Source organism: Cervus canadensis, chromosome 26 (genome assembly GCF_019320065.1).
Source record: "Cervus canadensis isolate Bull #8, Minnesota chromosome 26, ASM1932006v1, whole genome shotgun sequence".
NCBI classification, from domain to species: domain Eukaryota; kingdom Metazoa; phylum Chordata; class Mammalia; order Artiodactyla; family Cervidae; genus Cervus; species Cervus canadensis.
The window spans coordinates 41,641,249-41,662,158 of record NC_057411.1 but is presented as its reverse complement, the minus strand read 5'-3'; the positions used below and the strand labels follow the sequence as shown (position 1 = coordinate 41,662,158).

At 42.5% G+C, this 20,910-nt stretch overlaps 1 protein-coding gene across 1 annotated transcript in view; it reads left to right on the top strand.

The window, feature by feature from the left end:
- CLNK (cytokine dependent hematopoietic cell linker) overlaps positions 1 to 18,027 on the top strand; it is a 198,570-nt gene extending 180,543 nt beyond the window's left edge. The window contains exons 17-19 of the mRNA XM_043448457.1: positions 1,998 to 2,075; positions 6,307 to 6,462; positions 16,849 to 18,027. Coding sequence (XP_043304392.1) covers positions 1,998 to 2,075; positions 6,307 to 6,462; positions 16,849 to 16,995 — 381 coding nt within the window. The 3' untranslated portion in view covers positions 16,996 to 18,027. The remainder of the gene's footprint in view (positions 1 to 1,997; positions 2,076 to 6,306; positions 6,463 to 16,848) is intronic.
- Positions 18,028 to 20,910: the final 2,883 nt, after the last annotated feature.

Below are 20,910 nucleotides of genomic sequence, written 5' to 3'. Positions count from 1 at the left end.
GATTCTTTACCAACTGAGCTATGAGGGAAGAATTAGCTCCAGCTTCAACAAACAACATCAGAGTAGAAACAGCACAGTGTCGCTGAGCCCTGACAGGCTCCCAGAGTGGCAGAGAAGCCCCCCAGAAGCAGCAGGCCTTTCTCAGCACAGAGAGCTCCCTCTTCCACAGGGAAGTGGGGCTCTGGGCTGCCCTTTGTTCTGAAACCTGGTACCTGACTTTGCTGGACGGGAGCAGGTCCCACTTCTTGACCTTCCAGCAGACACCCGCCCCTGGCAGTAGGGACTAGGAAAAGGGGTTCATTCCAAAAGATACCTCAAGCAAGAGGTGACTGTGCCCCCCAGCTTCATGGAAGACAATGGCAGAGCCAGGGGGGAGGAGGCGAGAGGAGCCAAAGAGATCCCAGGCAGCGGGGCTAGCTCGTGCCAAGCCGTGAAGCTGTGTGTGTCCAGACAAGAGCAAACACAACTGGCTGGCCCGCTGGAGTGGGGGAGAGGGGTGGTGGGGGCAAAAAGTGAAGCTGGAGCGTTGGGGGGAAGCTAGCCCATGCCTTTCCCAGTGATGCTCGCATGTGCTTGGCGAACCCTGATCATCGCAAGATCAGGTTTGCGCTGGGAGGACCAGGGACTTTGAAGACCAAAGACCTGATGTCACATCCCTTGTTCTTGCCGCTTGGAACAGTGACTTCCCGAGCCTCCACAGTCCTGGCAGCCTGCCCCACAGGGTTCTTGCGGCCATGGACTGGGATAAGAATGAGGGAGGGCCTTGGAGATGTTGGACTCATGGAAAGGGTTATTTAATATGATTATCCTTGGAACTCAGTAAAGGAAGTGCAGATCCATGGCACATCTCCCTGACTGCCCTAGCTTCTCTCAGCTGTGGTGGATTTGATAATCAAAAGAAATAAATTTGTGTTAAGTATGATACCATGGCAGAGAGAGAAAGCCAGACAGACTAGGGTTCAAATCCGAGTCCTATCAGTCACCTAAAGGTGACTTTAGGCAATTGACATAAAGATGCTCTCAGGACTTCCCTGGTAGTCCAGTGGTTGAGAGTCTGCCTGCCAATGCAGGAGACATGGGTTTGATCCCAGATCCGGGAGGATTCCACAGGCCGCAGGGCAGCTAAGCCCATGTGCCACAGCTACTGAAGCCAGCAGCCCTAGAGCCTATGCTCTGCAACAAGAGAAGCCACTGCAATGAGAAGCTTTCAATCTGCAACTGGAGAGTAGCCTCTGCATGCTGCAACTAGAGAAAGTTCATACAGAAACAAAGACCCAATGCAGCAAAAAATAAACAAATAAATGAAAAAAATTTTTTTTAATTAATTAAAAAAATTTTTAAAAGATGCTCTCAATCTCCACCTATCTTTTCCTCCCCTGCTGTTTTTATAGTGAATAGGACCTCATAGGCATCATAAGCAACATACAATTCCATCTCAATAAGCTTCAGCAGGTATAGGTTCAGAACAAATTGATGATAAAGGGTTTGTTATCCATTTTGAGTTTGGTGCCAAGACACCTTTCTCAGTAGATGGAGTAATGTTTCTGGTTACTTTCAATGACAGATTTGTCATGTCAATTTCACAGTTCCTAAACTGCTGTTACTTTGTCTGTGTCCATCTCAAGATCCAAGGACAGGCAGTTTTTACTGCATATTTGCTATAAATTCAACTGTGATCAATCACTGTATGTGTGTTCAGTCACTCAGTCATATCTGACTCTTTGTAGCCTTGTAGAATGTAACCCGCCAAGCTCCTCTGTTCGTGGAATTTTCCAGACAATAATGGAGTAGCTTACCATTTCCTACTCTAGGGGATCTTCCCAACCCAGGGATAGAAACCACATCGCTTACATCTCCTGCATTGGCAGGTGGGTTCTTCACCACTGTGCCACCTGGGAAGCCCCATGATTTGGCATTAGTGGAACAACAGTGAACTTTAATTAACAATCCTTCTTCCCTTTGACTCTAAAACACTCACTATTTCATCTATACTGCAGGATGTCCAGCACAACGAATGGTACATTGGAGAATACAGTCGCCAGGCAGTGGAAGAGGCGTTAATGAAGGAGAACAAGGTAATGGCTTCTCCAGGGCCTATTGCATTATATCTGTAGTCATCCTCGAGTTTCCTGCCCATAGATCACAGGTTGTAATTTCTCACTGCTGGGGAGGTTGTCACTGAAAACGGGTTTTCAAACAGTTTTAGATTTGAGACTTGATTGTACCACTTATCAGCTGTGTGACTTTCTCAAGTTCCTAAACATCTGTAAATGCAGGTTTCTTTATTTGTGAAATGAAAATAGTAAAATCAACCCTAAGGATCTATTTTGGAGACCAAATGTGGAGGCTAGGGTAGAAACGGAGGCTGCAATGGAAGGTGCCTTCCTTCTGCTTTGTTCAAGATTCACGTCCTTCCTATAGGTCTGCCCAAGGTACAGTTGGCTTTTTACCTCTCACTTCTTTAAGAAATAGCAGGGCTGATGAATGCTGTAATAGTCAGGGTGTGATATATTATGGTGTAGTTACAAACAGCCCCAAGATCTCAATTGCTTAGCATAACAGAACTGTATTTGTCTCTTGAACTTCATGATCAAGACAGGTTTGGGTGGGTAGACCCCGACTACTAGAGGCTCCATCTCAGTGTCTGCTCACACCAATCAGGCACTGGCTTTCAACACATTCTCTCAAATATAACATGCTGCATCTCTGCTCACATTTCATTGGCCAGACTAAACCACATGACCAGACTCAACTTCAAAACAAGTGGAAACGTGTGGGAAAAAAAAAAAAAAAAAGGTTCCAAAGCTACATGTGATCAAAAAAAGAGAGGACCTACCTGGAATAACTGTGATCAGATCAAATCACTACTATAACCATCATCACAAATAGAAAATAGTTGCTAAGCAACTAACTCTACTATGTGCAAGAACTAGAATAGATTGTTTAGAAGTGACAGAAAGGCTCTCAGGACCAACGGAACATCAAAACTTATCCTCAGCTAACCAATACAATTGTATGATTGAGTGAGGAAATACAAAACTGAATGAGTTAGTTAATTAGCAGATGGGTGAATAAATGACAGGTCCCCAATAAATTTTAATAAAACTTAGCTCTCAGAATTGATATCATTAAATTATTAATACATGTTATATATAATTATATAATAAATAATATATTGGTATCAAATTACTAAATTATATGTAAGTTGCTAGGGTAAACAGAATGCTCCTCCCACCACAATATATCCACATTCTAATCCCCAATATCTGTGTCTCTGTCACCTTATATGGAAAGAAAGTTTGCAGGTGGAATTAAGTTAGGAATCTTGAGATAGGGAAATTATTCTGGATTATCAGGGAAGGTTGACTATAATCACAAGGGTCCTTAGAAGAGGGAGACAGGAGGCTCAGAGTCAGGCCTAGAGAGCAACAAGGCAAGCACTGGTGGCAGCTTCTAGAAGCTGCAAAAGGCAAGAAAATACATTCTCCCCTAGAATCTCTAGAAGGAACACAGCCCTGCTGGCACCTGGATTTAAACCCAGTGAGTCCCGTGTCAAACTTCAATCCCCAGAACTGTAGGAGAATAAATTTGTATGTTAGTCCATTGAGGTCATACAAATTTGTTATAGTAGTAGTAGGAAATTAATAAGTCTGATAACAAAGCATCCTGAACGTATTAGGAATTGGCAAAACTATCTCATTCTCTAGATAAGGAAACCGAGGCTAAGGTTTCAATTACAAGGTGGAGAAAGTGGCAGAACCTGTATTAAAGATAAGCCCTGTTTTCAAAAGATCACAGAGGCCTCTAGCAGGCACTGTAGTTCTTTATTTTCTAGAAGGGACTAGAAAGGACTCATAGGTGGCTGGGTGATGCTTGCCTTGAGGATCCTCCCTTCCCTCTCCCCGAGGAATCCCACGCACGGCTGACCTCTGCTGGGTCTAATGGTGGTATAGTTGTGCCAGCTCCAACCCTGTCTCTTCTTGGCTAATCAACCATCACACTCCCTGAGTCTCTTCCCCAAGGGAAGACTAGCTCTTAGGAGACCTACTCGCAGGAGCCCCTTGTGTGGATGGTGTAGACGGGCAGCGTACATGCCGTATAATGTCCTTCCAGCCACATGTGGGCATTTCCAAGGCTCTCTTCCCTCCCCTCCATGTGCCTGTTTCCCAAAAAGCATTGAGAAAACAGAATCTCAGTTGAATGACTTCATATTTTCCTACTTGGTTTGTCTCAGTTTTGTCAAAACATGTTTCCCATTTATGTAAGATAATTTATTTCAAATTGCAGGGTTGCCCACATTCACTGTGACAAACTCATTGCAGAGTGTTAAATGATAAACCCCCAAACCAGCCACATGTCTTGGCCTCCTCTCCCTTTCTAATCTTTGGCTATGTTCTGTGCTTGAGTCTTAAGGCTTTAATTATGGCTTAATGTTTTTGGCAAAACAGGTTCCGGAAAATTCCTTAAACTCACATTATGCACTTGGAGATTGGTGTATTTATAGCAAGAATGTGGCCTTGGCCTTTTGGTATTCGTTGATTAGCTGTGATGTGTCAGGGGATCCACTTAGATAATTAGAACCTAATTCCCTTACCTGTAAAATGGGGATAAAACACCTCCTCAAGCCTTATATAAGGATCAAATGAAATGTGTATAAAGTGCTTGGCATCTTGAGAGAAGTTTTCAGTAAACCTTAGCTGCCAGCATCATGACAGCACTATAGTTTTATAGTATTATTTATAAATTTAATATATTTATAGTGTTATTACAGAGTATTATAATCATTATTATATATGCATGTATATAATATCTATAAATATATAGCTATGAAATATAGTTGATAGAGGAGATAATTACAAATATAAATTATCATATATAATACCTATCATATAAAGAATGCATAGTACTGTACATACTTAACTAGATCTACTCTACAGATTATTTATAACTACATATCCAAGAATCGATGCAATTACAGTTAAAGATTTTTCAGTATTTTTCCTCATATAACTGACATGATGTAGCCACAGAACTAAGCCTTATATGTGTACCTGCTGAGGAAGATTGCTCCATTTCTTAGCCTTTTATGACCAGACCTTCATCCTGAGCTACTCCCCAGGGTGTGCCTGATTATTTGATATTATATTTATAGCTTGTCTAGTTACAGCCGTCAGACCATTTCACACTGTTGGCCTTCTTTTGGAAACCTCCACTGTCCCCCCTCGACTTCCGTGACACTGATGCTTCTGAGTTTCAGTCCATCTCTGAGACATCAATTTGGAACGTTTTGTTGTCTCCTCTTCTTTGCCCTGCACTTCCTGTCGCCTCAGCCCAGGCTCTATTTTCTATTTCTCCTTCATAAAGTCTTTCCACTCACGTTGACATCAGTCACTGACGCCATCGCCCCATGCGGAGGATCGCCGTCAATGCGCAAATCCTCTCCTACTCAGAGCCTGCGGTGGTTCCCACTGTCTCTAGAATAATAGCCTGAACATTAACAGAACAGGAAATGCTTGAACCTTGGCAGACGGAGGAAAGCACCCCCAGAGAGGGGAGGAAAGGGAAGTCAGAGGGGGTGGCTTGTGCAAACGCTAAGAACCCAAAAGCAAGATGGTGCCCCTGGGAAATGGTAGCTTGATCAGCACCATCATCCCAAGGCTGGAGGCTGCAGGACTGACCGAGATAAGACTGCAGGAGGGTCTGGTACCTTGGTCCGTGAACATCATGCTATAGTTGTAGGCATGGCACTGAGGACAGCGGGGGATGTTGGAAGATTTGGAAGAAGAGGGTGTTGTGATCTGACTGGTGTACTTCTCACAAAATAACAACAACCCCTAGACACGTTGTTGTTCAGTCGCTCAGTCGTGTCTCTTTGCGACACCATGGACTGCAGCTCTCCAGGCTTTCCTGTCCTTCACTATCTCCTGGAGTTTGCTCAAACTCATGTCCATCAAGTCAATGATGCCATCCAACCGTCTCATCCTCTGTCACCCCCTTCTTTTCCTGCCATCAATCTTTACCAGCATCAGGGTCTTTTCCAGTGAGTTAGCTGTTTGCATCAGGTGGCCAAAGTATTACAGCTTCAGCTTCAGCATCAGTCCTTCCAATGAATATCCAGGATTGATTTACTTTAGGATTGTAACCTTCAGTAAACACCTACTGAATTAAATTGAATAAAGAACTGGCTTGCCAAAAACTAAAGCCACTTGGGGATCTCAGGTACACAGGCTTCACTGCGGTGCCTGTCGGGAGGGTGGATTCTGATTATACTACCCGTGAAGATCACTGTTCTTCCTTTTGCTTCAGGATGGCACCTTCTTGGTCCGAGATTGCTCTGCAAAATCCAGGGCAGAGCCCTACGTGCTGGCGGTGTTTTATGGGAACAAAGTCTATAATGTGAAAATCCGCTTCCTGGAGAGGAATCAGCAGTTTGCCCTGGGGACAGGACTCAGAGGAGATGAGGTGGGTGTAAGCCAGTGGCTTCTCTTTTGAAGGCAAAGGACAGAAATAAGGGGAGCTCTGAAGGAGTTCACAGGGATTCTCTAGTGGCTCAGACTGGAAAGAGTCTGCCTGCAATGTGGGAGCCCCAGGTTTGATCCCTAGAGAAGGAAATAGCAACCCTCTCCAGTATTCTTGCCTGGAAAATCCCATGGATGGAGGAGCCTGGTGGGCTGCAGTCCATAGGGTCGCAAAGATTCGGACACAACTGGGCCACTTCACTTTGGGAGATGCTGGCTGAGACACTCCCAAATCTCCATGATTGCAGGATCTCAGGAGAGCCACCCTGGAGGTACAGAATGTAATCTAATCCTTCCAGCCCCTTCCACAAGCATCCTCGCCCATGTCTTAGCTCACAGGACCTGCAGCCAATCCTGACGTTTCCATGCACCGTCTCTCTTGCTTGGCCCATTAAAGAATACTCATTCTGTAACACACATCTCCATCCTGCCTGGCAGCAATCCTTCCCTGAGACCCATGTTAATGCCACACTCTTTTCTCACCGAGCGCTGAACTCACACTGCGGCCATTTCTGGCGACATCCCCAGTATTGGCATTAGGAATCAGTACGTGTGTGTCCCCACATTGATCGTGGGCTCAGTCACTGCATCCAGTGCTACGCTGAGCGTGACCAACCTCGGTACACGTCTGCCGAGAGGCGGCTAGGTGCAAGAATGACTCAATTAAAACATTCATTAATAACTGAATAAATAGAGCAGAGAGAAAAGGGAAAGGAGATTGATTTCTGCTGAGTTTATGCTAGGCCTGGTCTGTCTGAATTATCTTATTTTAACCCTCAACAGCTCTTTGACAGAACAGTGGTTCCTATCTTAGATGTAGGAAAACTGAGGCTTAGAAAATTAAGTCGAGGGCTAGAGATGCACAGGTGGTAAGGGAGCAAAGAGAAGCTGTTCTTTCAACTCTTCTGGAAGGAAGGTAGGAAGGAGGGAGGGAGGGAGGGAGAAAGGGAAAGCAAGACAGGGTTCAAGTTCTATCACCACGTACTAAGAGTGTAAACTCAGGCCAGTCACTTCACTTCTCTGGGCTTTCAGTTCAGTTCAGTTGTTCAGTCATGTCCAACTCTTTGCGACCCCATGAACTGCAGCATGCCAGGCTTCCCTGTCCATCACCAACTCCCGGAGTCCACCCAAACTCATGTCCATTGAGTCGGTGATGCCATCCAACCATCTCATCCTCTATCGTCCCCTTCTCTTCCTGCCTTCAGTCTTTCCCAGCATCAGGGTCTTTTCAAATGAGTCAGCTCTTCGCATCAGGTGGCCAAAGTATTGGAGTTTCAGCTTCAACATCAGTCTTTCCAATAAACACCCAGGACTCATCTCCTTTAGGATGGACTGGTTGGATCTCCTTGCAGTCCAAGGGACTCTCAAGAGTCTTCTCCCAACACCACAGTTCAAAAGCATCAATTCTTCACTGCTCAGCTTTCTTTATAGTCTAACTCTCACATCCATACATGACTACTGGAAAAATCATAGCCTTGACAGGATGGACCTTTGTTGGCAAAGTAATGTCTCTGCTTTTTAATATGCTGTCTAGGTTGGTCATAACTTTCCTTTCAAGGAGTAAGCGTCTTTTGATTTCATGGCTGCAATACCATCTGCAGTGATTTTGGAGCCCAAAAATATAAAGTCAGCCACTATTTCCACTGTTTCTCTGGGCTTTAAGTTCTGTAAGTGTTCTTTGGAAGTCTTAACTTTTGTAATTCAGTGATTCTCATGTACCCCCTCAGCTTATCTGTCAGTATATGTTATAGGCTGAATTGTGGCCCCCTCCCAAATTCCTATGTGAAAATTCTAGCCCCCAGCACCTCCGAATGTGACCGTATTTGCAGACAGGGTCTTTTTGTTTGTTTTTATTTATTTATTTTGACTGCATCAGGTCTTAGTTGAGGCGTGTAGGGTCTTTTGTTGCGGCACACGGCCTCTCTAGTTTGGGCACATGAGCTCCAGAGCATGCAGACTCAGTAGTTGTGGTCATCAGGCTTAGTTGCCCCGTGGCATGTGGGATCTTAGTACCCTGACCAGGGATCAAACCCATGTCCCCTGCATTGCAAGGAGGTTTCATAACCACTGGGCCACCAGGGAAGTTCCCTAGAGATGAGGTCTTTAAAGAGGTGACTAAGATAAAGCGAGGTCACTAGAGTGGCCTCTGACCCTATAGGCCTGGTGTCCTTATGAGAAGAGGAGATTAGGACATAGACACACACAGATGTGTGGTCACAGAGAGAAAGGGGACATTTTCAAGCCAAGGAGATTGGCCTTAGAAGGAACCAACCCTGCCAACACTTTTCTGACCTCCAGATCTGTGAGAAAATGAATTTCCATCATTTAAGTCCCCTACCACCCTAGTCGGTGGTACTTTGTTGTGGAGGCCCAAGAACACTGGTACAGTAGGAAACCAGAACTGTCACACAAACACCGATTGTTCTTCAATAGATATCAAGATGACTGTTGCCAAGGCTGCCAAAATGCTTCAGGAAGGCATGAGTGTGGACACTCCAGCTTAAACCCAGCGCCTGACCCAGGGCACTTTTCTGAGAATCACACATGGCTGGAGGGGGTGGTCAGCACTGGCCAGGCCACCATGGGGTCACTTCACCAGACTCTGCTCCAGCCTGGGAAAGTTTTGGCATGAAGGAGAACATGAGTGAATAAATAAATTAATACATAAATAAATCTTCCAAATATTTCCAAATAAGAAAGGGATCAAAAGATCAAATTGCCAACATTCAATAGATCATGGAGAAAGCAAAGGAGTTCCAGAAAAATATCTACTTCTGCATCGTTGACTCCATGAAAGCTTTTGACTGTGTGGATTGCAATGAACTGAGGAAAATTCATGGGCATACCAGACCACCTTACCTGTCTCCTGAGAAATCTGTATGAAGGTCAAGAAGCAACAGTTAGAACCAGACATAAAACAACTGACTGGTTCAAAGTTGGGAAAGGAGTATGACAAGGCTTTATATTGTCACACTGCTTGTTTAACTTATATGCAAGTACATCATGTGAAATGCCAGGCTGGATGAAGCACAAGCTGGAATCAAGATTTCCAGGAGAAATATCAACAACCTCAGATATGCAGATGAAACCACTTTAATGGCAGAAAGTGAAGAGGAACTAAAGAGCCTCTTGATGAGGGTAAAAGAGGAGAGTGGAAAAGCTGGCTTGAAACTGAACATTGAAAAGACTAAGATCGTGGTATCTGGCTCCATCACTTCATGGCAAATAGAAGGGGAAAAAGTGGCAACAGTGACATTTTATTTTCTCAGGCTCCAAAATCACTGCAGACAGTCACTGTAGTCTTGACATTGAAAGATGTTTGTTCCTTGGAAGGAAAGTTATGACAAATCTAGACAAAATAATAAATAGAGACATCACTTTGCTGACAAAAGTCTGTACACTCAAAGGTATGGTTTTTCCAGTAGTCATGTACAGATGTGAGAATTGGATCATAAAGAAGGCTGAGTGCCAGAGAATTGATGCTTTTAAACTGTGCTGCTGGAGAAGACTCTTGAGAGTTTCTCAGAATACAAGGAGATCAAACCAGTCAATCCTAAAGGAAATCAACCCTGAATATTCATTGGAAGGACTGAGGCTAAAGCTGAAGCTCTAGTACTTTGACCAGCTGATTCACTGTAAAGAAAAAAAAAAAACCCTGATGCTGGGAAAGATTAAAGGCAAATGGAGAAAGGGGGTGGCAGAGGATGAGATGGTTAGATAGCATCATTGACTCAGTGAACTTGAAATTTGAGCAAACTCCTGGAGATATAGTGGAAGACAGAGGAAAGTGGCATACTGCAGTCCATGGGGTCACAGAATTGGATATGACTTAGCGACTGAACAACAAAAACAAAGGGTTACAGCAAAACTAAAAAGAGGAGTTGCAACTATTTCCTTTTGTGATGAGGATTAGTGAGAAGAACACTACCTGGGACATATCAATACATGTTCGTTGTTATTATTTTTTATTATTCTGACTGGGTCATAGTGATAACTAGGACATAGTTCCCCTTAGGTCCAGATAGGGCGTGCATGCTCAGTCATGTCTGACTCTTTGTGACCTTATGGACTGTATAGGCCCCCAGGCTCCTCTGTCCATGGAATTTTCCAGGCAGGAATACTGGAGTGAGTTTTCATTTCCTACTCCACAGGATCTTCTCGAGCCAGGGATTGAACCCGCGTCTCTTGCGTCTGCTGCACTGGCAGGCAGACACAAGATTCTATACCACTGTGCCACCTGGGAAGCCCCTAGGTCCAGATACCTATGGTTAATGGAATTTCCCAGCTCAATTTCCCTTTATTCTTAGGTGTCTTCTGCCAGCTCACAGAATTTCTCATTTAGGAAAAAAAAAAAAAACGGCTTATCTGACTCTGACTTTAAGTGCTTGGGATTCCTTTTCCTTAGAGAATACAAGAAATGGAAATCACGTTCCCTAAAATATATGTGCTGGGCTGTCTCTGAGCTGCTGTTTTCATTTGCTCTCGCCTTTGAAAACACTCTGGAAAGGATGCATTATTGAATCCCTTTGACCAGTGAAGAAACCAAGCTCTAAAGAGGTTACAGCTTTTTCCAAGCTATACCTTGGTCTGCCTGTGAAAGAGGAAACAATGGCCCTACGATAACTTCCTAATAGTGTTGAAGCAGGTTGCCAGCCAGTTCACGGCCGGCCTCAGCAGGTAAAGAGTTGTCATCCTGACCACCCTAGGATTAGACCATCAGCTTCCAGATGAACTGCTCTAATTATCGCCATCAAGGAGCCTTAAGAATCCAAATGCGTTGGTTGGCCAAAAATTTCATTCAGGTTTTTCAAAACCCGAATGAAATTTTTGGCCAAGCCAGTATAACTGACTCACTTTTCTGTATACCTGAAACATTGTAAATCAACGATACTTCAATGAAAAATAATTAAATAAAATCAGCATATCATTTTCCCAGACTTTTACAATACTTGTAGTACTTTTAGGCCTAAAATCTTATATTTTGATATTTTTTTTCTCAATTTATATAAATTTTCATTTGCATAACCTAAAAAAATGCAAATGCTTAAGAGGACTCTTTTTGTGTTATTATGGAAGTTTCTCCTCTCGTGCATCCATGCAAGAGTCTCCTTTCATGTTTATTTCACACTTACATCATTTATTATGCACAGACACTATACTGTGCAGTTAATGATTATTAATTAACTTGATTGATTTGATCCTCATAGCAACCCTTAAGGTAGGTGCTATCAATATCACCATCTAGCCGACAGTGAAACTGAGGCACAGAAATGCGAAGCCACTGGCCCACAGACATGTGCATGCATCCGTACTAAATCGCACAGTCACTGTCCTACTCTTTTCAACCCCACAAACTGTAGCCCTTCAGACTCCTCCATCCAAGGGATTTTCCAGGCAAGAATACTGGAGTGTGTTGCCACTCCGTTCTCCAGGGGATCTTCCCCACCCAGGGATCAAATCCATATCTCCTGCATTTGGCAGGCAGATTCTTTACCACTGAACCACCTGGGAACCAGGGCCCACAGACACAGCTGGGGTTCAATATAGTCTGCAAAAATATTGCCTTTCTCACATAGCCTCAGGCAGCATCATAACAAATGCAAATGATCCCCAACCCATTTGAAAATAACCTAGAATTTCAGTTGAAAATCAGTTAACACCTACCTGGAGCTTAGTGTGAGCCAGACGCTGGGTGAAGAATCACAATTTACAGGCAATTCTTCCTGCCTCTCTTCTGAATGACCTATGCCCTGGTGTAGAGGGGGATGACCTAGATGGCTCTCAGTTCTACCACACTTTTCATCGTTCTGTTTGAGCCCTTTGCCTTTAGGAGGAAGAATCTCCCATTGCTAAGAAAAGATGAAAGAATTTCCTGCAGCAAGGCTTTGCTCAATGAAAATCAGCTACTAGCTATTTTATCCGGTGCTTGAATAAAGTAGCATCTCAGCTGACTCCGCAGGAGAACCGTAATGAGGCACAGGATTTTCAAGGATCATTTTGATTTTCTGTGGCTTGTTGGCTGTTTTGCAAACTTTAGAATTTAACTGTACATACAGTGCAGGAACACCTCTAACATGGGAGCTATTTTGAAAGTAAGATGAGATGATGTAAACAGGATTCTAGACACAGAGAGGGAGGCAGGTGGTTACTAAGTACCACTTCCACCTTAAATGATTCCCTAAAGTCCTTTCACTGGGTCTGTGTGCCCTGGGTTTGAATGGAAAGCTCACAAAGGGCCATAAGAGTTGCAGCAGCCTGGTCTGGTCCCCTGGGAAGGCACAGCGTGTCGACATCTGTCACAAGCACAGAAGGTGAGCAAATCCACATAGGCCTGCAAAGAATGAGCCTAGGAAGGTCCAAGTTGCAGCATATTATAAAGTTGGGTCATTCTGTTAGCCATGTGACTAGAAATTCACGTCTGAATTTAGATTTAGGGAGCACCCAGAGCTTCCTGTGACTGCTATAACAAAAGACCACAAAACTGGTAGCATAAAACAATATGTATTCTTTCGAAGTTCCCGAGTCTAGAATTCTGCAACCAAGGTATTGGCAGGTTACACTTCTTCTGGAGGCTCTGAGGAAGATCCTTTCTGCCTCTTCCAGCTTTTGGCAGTTATCAGCAAACCTTGGCTTCCTTGGCTGGTGGCCACAATCACTCTGATCGCTGCCTCTGATGTCACGCTGTCTCCTCGTCCTCTCCAAGTGACTCCTCCTCTGTTTCCATCTTATGGGAATACGTGTGATAGCTTTGAGGGATAACCTAGGTTGACCTCCTCTCTCGAGGTCTTCCTCTCAGGACTTCCCTGGTGGTCCAGTAGTTAAACATCCTCCTGCCAATGCAGGGGATATGGGTTCAATCCCTGGTCCGGGAAGATTCTCCATGCCGAGGGGAAACTAAGCTCAAGAGTTGCAACTATTAAAGCCCACATCCCCAGACCCCATGCCCCACAACAAAAGAAGCTGCTGCAAAGAGAAGCCAGCACAGGGTAACTAGAGAGCAGCCCACTCACCACAACTCGAGAAAGGCTGCAGGCAGCAATGCGGACCTAGGAAAGCCAAAACTAATTAATTTTTTTTTTTAAAGACCTCCCTCTCAAGATCCTTGACATAGTCCCAACTTTTGTCATGCAAAGTAATACTCTTTTGCTTAGAAATATTCACAGATTCCAGGAACTAGCACACAGGATATCTCGTGGAGGCCACTTTTCAGTCCGCATCTCTCGCTTGTTCAGTGTTGGTCCACACCTTCATCTTATGCTTACGTTATGCTAGATCTGATGCTTCATTCTGAGGACAGAGAGCAGAGGAAGGCGGGTCTCTACCATCCAGGGGAATACTCTGTGACCCTGTGCTCATCAATGCCTACACCTAAGCAGGGCTAAGATTTGAAATATTTAGCACCTGATAGAACAGTGGCCCTAGACCAGCCAGTGAGGTACCAACTTGTTAACATCCTGCAGAACTCTACTTGCTGCCGAGCTTTAGAACTCACCTCTGTCAACATTTCTGTGGAGTCTGGTAAAAAGAAGCGATCTCAATCAGACCTTTCCTTGCCCTGCAAACGCTTGTGATAAATTGCTGAAAATTATGATAGATGTTTACCTGATAAAGTTTAAAGACTAAGAAGCAGAAGTAATTAATCAATGAGTTGATTTTTCACTTCTCAGGTCTGTTTCTCTTCGTTCTGTCTTTGCGTCTCTCTGTCTCTTCCTCTTTTTCTCTTTTCTTCTACTATTCCCATGTGTGGATCCAAACAGAATGGTTAAACTTTCTGGCAGAGAAACATTGCCTATGGTTGGTATTTAGGGCAATTGCAAAAGGTTTAAACAAATTTTATTATCTAATACTAGGATGGTATTTACTGTCCTCCTGAAAAAGGGAATTTAATATAAAAGTTTTAAGCGCTTAATTATAATCTTTCTAAAAAGTATCTTTAGAGTAATATATCAACTGTTGGCCTATCTCTGGAAGTCAGTAATAAGATATGACAGAATAACTTATTACTCCTGCCCAGCTTGCTTCCTACTATTTGTTAAAATTACAATTTCATATCAAATACCATCCATGTAGTAGATTATAAATAATAAGTATTGAATTCATTATTTGGGGACTATCCTAGAGAAAATAGATTACAAAGCAGGCATTTTTCCCTCTAAAGATTAATTCCAGAGAAAAAAGAGCCAAAATAGGGGAATAGATTATCTCTATAAATACATGTAAGATATAAGAATGTATTCACGCCAAGATATTCTTATAATATAGAACCAAAATACTAGATGTCTATACCAATCCCCAAAAAATTTTGAATGTAAGTAATGGATTTGTCATGTTGACAAAAATTCAAGTCTGGAGATTATTTCCACAGCACTTTATCCCTACATGGAACGATCTATTTGGAGAGGGAATTCTTTTCCATCTGCCACCACCTGAATGCAATGCAGGAGTCTCCATGAGGACAGAGACCTTGACAATCTCATTCCCTCTTGAATGTCCCTCAGGCCTGCAAACATTCCCGTGCGGGGGCAGAGGATGTACAAAACTACAGAGAATCAAAAGTGTGAGTCGCTTAGCCATTCCTTTTTTCGGAAGATCTCCCCAGCACAGGGATCGAAACTGGGTCTCCCAAATTGCAGGCAGATCCTTTACCATCTGAGCCACCATGGAAGCCCAAGAGAATCAAAGCCGTCCCCAACACACCTCCCTCCTTTACACGGCACCGTCTGGACCCAGCTCTGTTGGAACACTGGGTTCCCAGGCCACAGGCAAAGTTGCACCAGGGAAGAAACTGATACACATCCAGAAAAACCAGTTTGCATTCCTGGTCCTGCCCCCAACTGTGTGACCTCTGAGCAAGTTGCTCACCACTCAGCTGGTCTCCTTGGCTCTTAGGGAAGGCCCATTCCTGCCCTGCTCACTTCACAAAAAGTTACAAAAGGCAGGAATTCCTGTCTGTGTTCACAAGTGCTCAACACCTGTCTTTGCACACACATCTTCCTCTGCTCTTAGTATCTTTAAATCCACCTTGTCCACTTAACTCACCCACCCGGTATAGCCCATCTCAAGTCTGTATCTTCCACAAAGCACTTCCTGATTCCTCTATATTTGAAACCACCTTCCCTTCCATTAAGTCACCCCGTCACTTTATCTGTACATCTCTGGAAAACATAAAAGTGTAACATTCTGCTGTTACCTGTTTATTGCATAAGAAATCCAGGTAAGAACACTAAATTGGCCAAGAACTACCAGGCCAAGCCCTGTGGTCATCAGTATTCTTCCTGATTAGTCTAGAATGCATCAGAACAAGAGGGGTGTACAAGAGAGAGGCTTCACTGCAGACGTTCCCATCAATTTACAAAGTGAGGTCAAGACTTGATCGTCCACATTTTAATTTGTCACAGTTGGGGGACAGGTAAGGGAGGCCCCAGGGAGTCTCCATGGCTGACTGCAGTGTAATTAACCCATCTGAACTGCTTATCATAGGAACACATGACGACAGAGTGGAAACTGACCAGTGTGACCTGATTCTGGCAAACAATACATGGGTGGGAAGCTTCGAGAACTGTGGAGGGCTCACTTCTGGTCACCCTCCTTATCTTAATCTTTCCATTTATCAGGCAGATCAAGAGCTTCTTTGCCACATCCTTAAAAAAAAAAAATCTACTTTCTCCAGGGGGAAAAAGTGAGAGGGGAGCGATAAACTGGGAGACTGGAGTTGACATATACACACTACTATATATAAAATACACAAATAATAACGATGTACTGTAGCACACAGGGAACTCGACTCAATCCTCTGTAATGACCTATATGGGAAAATAATCTAAAAGAATGGATAATGGATATATGTATATGTATAGCTGATTCACTTTGATGTATGCCTGAAGCTAACACAGCATTGTAAATCAGCTATTTGTTGCTATCATTGTTATTATTCAGTCGCTCAGTCATGTCTGACTCTGTGCAACCCCATGGACTAGAGCACGTCAGTCTCCTCTGTCCTCCACTGTCTCCTGGAGTTTGCTCAGATTCATGTACATTGAGTCAGAGATAATATCTAGCCATTTCATCCTCTGTTGCCCCCATCTCCTTTTGCTTTCAATCTTTCCCAGCATCAAGATCTTTATCTACTATACTCCAATCAACTATATTCTAAATCAACTATACTCCAATATTTTTTTTAAATCACTTCCTGATATACCTTTACAATCTAAAAAAAAAAAAAAAAGTCAAATGAGTTACCCTCTTTCCTAAGTAAAACAAAGCATCTTAGGCTTTAACCTACACACACAAAGGTCCTAAATTTTCACTAACTTTCTCTTCTGTGTTTCAGAAGTTTGACTCAGTGGAAGCCATCATTGAACACTACAAGTATTTTCCTATTATACTCATTGACGGGAAAGATAAAACTGGGACCCACAGAGAGCAGTGTTACCTGACTCAGGCCCTGCCTGTCAACAGACACTTCTCACCTAGGTAGCCTGGTCGTTGTTTCATCTTCAGATCCGTGGATCCAGTGCCTCTATCATTTTTCCCTTTGTTTCAAAAACGATTATTTTCTGTGGCTTCAAGGAATGATTCCTTTGATTTTGCAGAAAAGAAAAACATTCTGCAATGGAAACTGGAAAATCAACATGGTTTTGAAAGCTCACACCACAGAAGAAATAAGTATAAGATGCAAAAATTAAAAAAAAACAACAACTGGTTTTTAAAAAATATCTTCCAAAGAACTACAAACAAGCTCATTATGCTCATGTTACAGATGAGCAGCCACAGTTTGAAGAAGCTATCGCTTTAGGGTTTGCAACTGGTACTTGATAAGTCTGGGTGAGAGTCCCCAAATCTATGATCCTTCTAGTACCTGGTGCTGTCCTCTTGATTTCAAAACTGTTTGGACTTGTGAATTCAGAATGTCTTTATGACTCCTTATGCTAAAGATGTAGGTGAATGTTAGCTCTCCTTTATCTGTAATTCTAGAAATTTAATTATAGGGAAGGATGTGATATGGAAAAACAGATCACTTGTGAACACCACTTGAAGGACAGAAATCAGAAATGTTTTAATATGGTGTGAAATGGCTTCCCGCATAGCACGACAGATAAAGAATCCTCCTGCAGTGCAGGAGACACAGGAGACATGGGTTCAATCCCTGGGTCAGGAAGATCCCCTGGAGGAGGAAACTGGCAACCCGCTCCAGTGTTCTTGCTTTGAGAATTCCATAAACATAGGAACCTGGCAGGCTACAGTCCGTGGGGTCGCAAAGAGTTGGACACAGCTGAGTGACTGACTCATATGTGTATGAAACGACCACAGTACCATTACCAGCCTACTCTCTTTGAGTAGCTTTAAGCCCAATGGAATTAACAAATTCATAGTAAGGGAGTAAGGGGAAGTCTGAGGGAAAGTAGAATTTTTATAATTCCAATTGCAGACTTCCATTCAAAGGGAAAGAACTGTTCTCAAATTAATGCCAGTGTCTTACAGGAACTTTGTACACATCATGATATAGTCCCCTCTGAGTACTAAAGGAAATGGCAACCCACTTCAGTATCCTTGCCTGGAGAATCCCAGGGACAGGGGAGCCTGGTGGGCTGCCGTCTGTGGGATCGCACAGAGTCGGACACGACTGAAGCGACTTAGCAGCAGCAGCAGTAATACTAAAAGGATTACATTTCATTCCTGTTTCATAACACAGATGAAGAAATGGGCTCAAAGACATCATTGATGTTACTCGATAAAAGAGATCCCAGATTTTTATTATCGTTGTGCCTAGTTTCATCCAAGCATATCTCCCCAGGTACATTCTCTGCCCTAGGCAATTTTATAATCAGGTTGAAAAATTTAAAAGAGACAGGGACAATTTGAAAATGCAGATTTACTCATGTTAAAATATATAAATCAACTCTTGTAGCAGTGTAAAGTTTATTTAGAAAAAGAAAAAAGAGTGGTGATTGAAATTAATAGAACACCATGAACTTTAAAAGTTTTCAAAGCCTACATGTGAAATACATGGAATATTTATGTAACTGTAGTTTAGCTTTAATGCAGAAGTAAAGCCAGAAAGAATGAGAAGGCAAGAGATATCAAAGGAAACAATACAAGTGATATTTCCCGGGCAGCATGGAAACAGACTCTGCAGAGAGGACACAGGCTTGGAGGCAGAAATAATCTTACCCTCACCCTGAAAAGCTATTAAAAGATTCCAGATAACTGATTCACTTCTTACTGGGGCCACGCCATTCCATGCTGTGTTCTCAAAAAATGTTTCGGAGTCTCCTCAAGCATTGTTGTTAAAGTCCAAGAACATCAGATGGTTGTTGCTATTGTATAGGCTTATGTTTTTAAAAATTGTTTATTATTTCTTATTCATAAATGTATGTGATAAAGCTAAAAGGAAAAAGAAGAACCATCTTAAAATGCTCACAATGCTTATACATATGAAAATTTCTGGAAAGAAATAACTTTCTTAATAGTGACAGAGGTTGCTTCAAAGGAGTGGAGTGAGGGGACCATGCTAGTTGAGTCTTCCAGAACTCAGAGGCCAAGATAGGAGTTAGATGTGCAAACATTAATTGGAGATAATGACTAAGATGGAGAGAAGGAACAGGGGTGGGTGGGAGAGACTTCAGGCTATGATGGGGGTCTGACACCTGTGAGAGGATGAGGGAAGGAGAGAGGAATGGGCAGAAAAAGCATCAGATTGAGATGCAACTCTGGGAGGGGCTTGGTCAGCCCGTTGGCAAGATCAGAGCAAAGACTGCCCACAGAGGACAGAGCCTGTGTTGTGCAGAAATGGCCATGTCTTAGTCAACACCATGCTAAGTCATGGCCAGAGGCTACCCAGGAAAACACGACCTTCACATGCCCTGGGAGACCCAGAAGGTGCTATCACTAGAGGCCAACAAATAACTTTTTGATCAGCAAGTTCTTTCAAGAGCAATTCAAGGGGCTCACCTCCATGCCTGCCACAGTGACATTCTGATGTTCAGTGTTGATTGTAATAAGGACATTTTGCTTGTAATAGATTACTTAAGAATAAGAATATATAAATGTCAAAGGTACTTTATTCTTACAACGGTTTGCAAAGAAGGTAAGGGCAGGTATTCTTATCCATTTTATAATTAAGGAAACTATGTCTCCTTGGCCAAAATCTCAGAATGACCTACTTGTGGCTAGAACCAAGTTCGTCATACACAGTTTTCCTATTCAGTGTCTAGATATTTGTTGGATCAATTGAAAGTTCAATGATTTGGGCTTGGCAAGCCCAAATTTCAAAGAGTTTTAATCCCTTTTCAATCATTTTTTCAGTTGTTAAGTGTCACTTGAAAACGAACTTCAATACAGTAGTAGAACTTTAGCTTTATCTGATCATAGCATCTATTCATTCAAGATATTTCTTTTTGAGTAAATAATTTCCATTCTGGATCAATTTATATCTTCCTCATATTTAATAATATCTTGTTAAAAGCACTTGTTTGTGTATTGCATGTATATTTGTTACTAGGCATTCTTGTAGATGTTGGAATAACAGCAGTGAATTAAGTGGGAGAAACAGACAATAAATAAGTATACAATGAATAAGACAACCTTAAGTTAGTTTCCCATTACTTTGATGTGTTTTCTTGACACTTTTCACTAAGTGTTTGTGAGTGAGGCCGTTATTAGATATTTTGATGAAACTCACTGACTTGGATTTAAAAAGTATTGAACCAGAAATTTTTAAAATTTCCCAGAGTTACATGGAAAACTGCCCCTCTTGGTATGTATGTGTGAGTAACCTTGTAACCATGTCATAGATTAACTCTTCTGCTTAAATTATGATAAAGGAATGAAATTTTAACCCACTGTCAAATTTAGTTCATTGCTGGGTATGTGTGTGTACACATACATTTTTTATAAGATAGTCTATAAAATAAATGATTGGCACAATATTTCTGTATAGACTTGTCTATCTTGAGTAATATTTGTTCTAGCCAAGCATATTTTCAGGGGTTTTTTTTGCACATTACAACTGGACTAACTTAAATGAAAGCAAATATGTAATTAAATGTCATGACTGTAACTGGGTATGAAGTTCAAAATATAGTTTAATTGTGTTTGATTCATGTTCTATTATCTCTCAAAGCCCTTTTGAAATCATATTTATAGTTAATTTATGAGAAATTTTCTAGAACAATTTTTGGCATGCTAGATTTGAGAGATAAAGGTCAAAAAGACCTAATCTCTGTGCTAGAGGGGTAAAAGCCTGGCAGGCAAGATACACACGTAGTTAAAATCATGCAGTGCAGAATAATAGATTTGGTCATTGTCTCCCTTGAACCACCACTGCACTGGTAAGCCTGGGTGTAATCAAGGAAAACTGCCCAGGGGAGATATCCAAGCAGAGAGTTAAAAA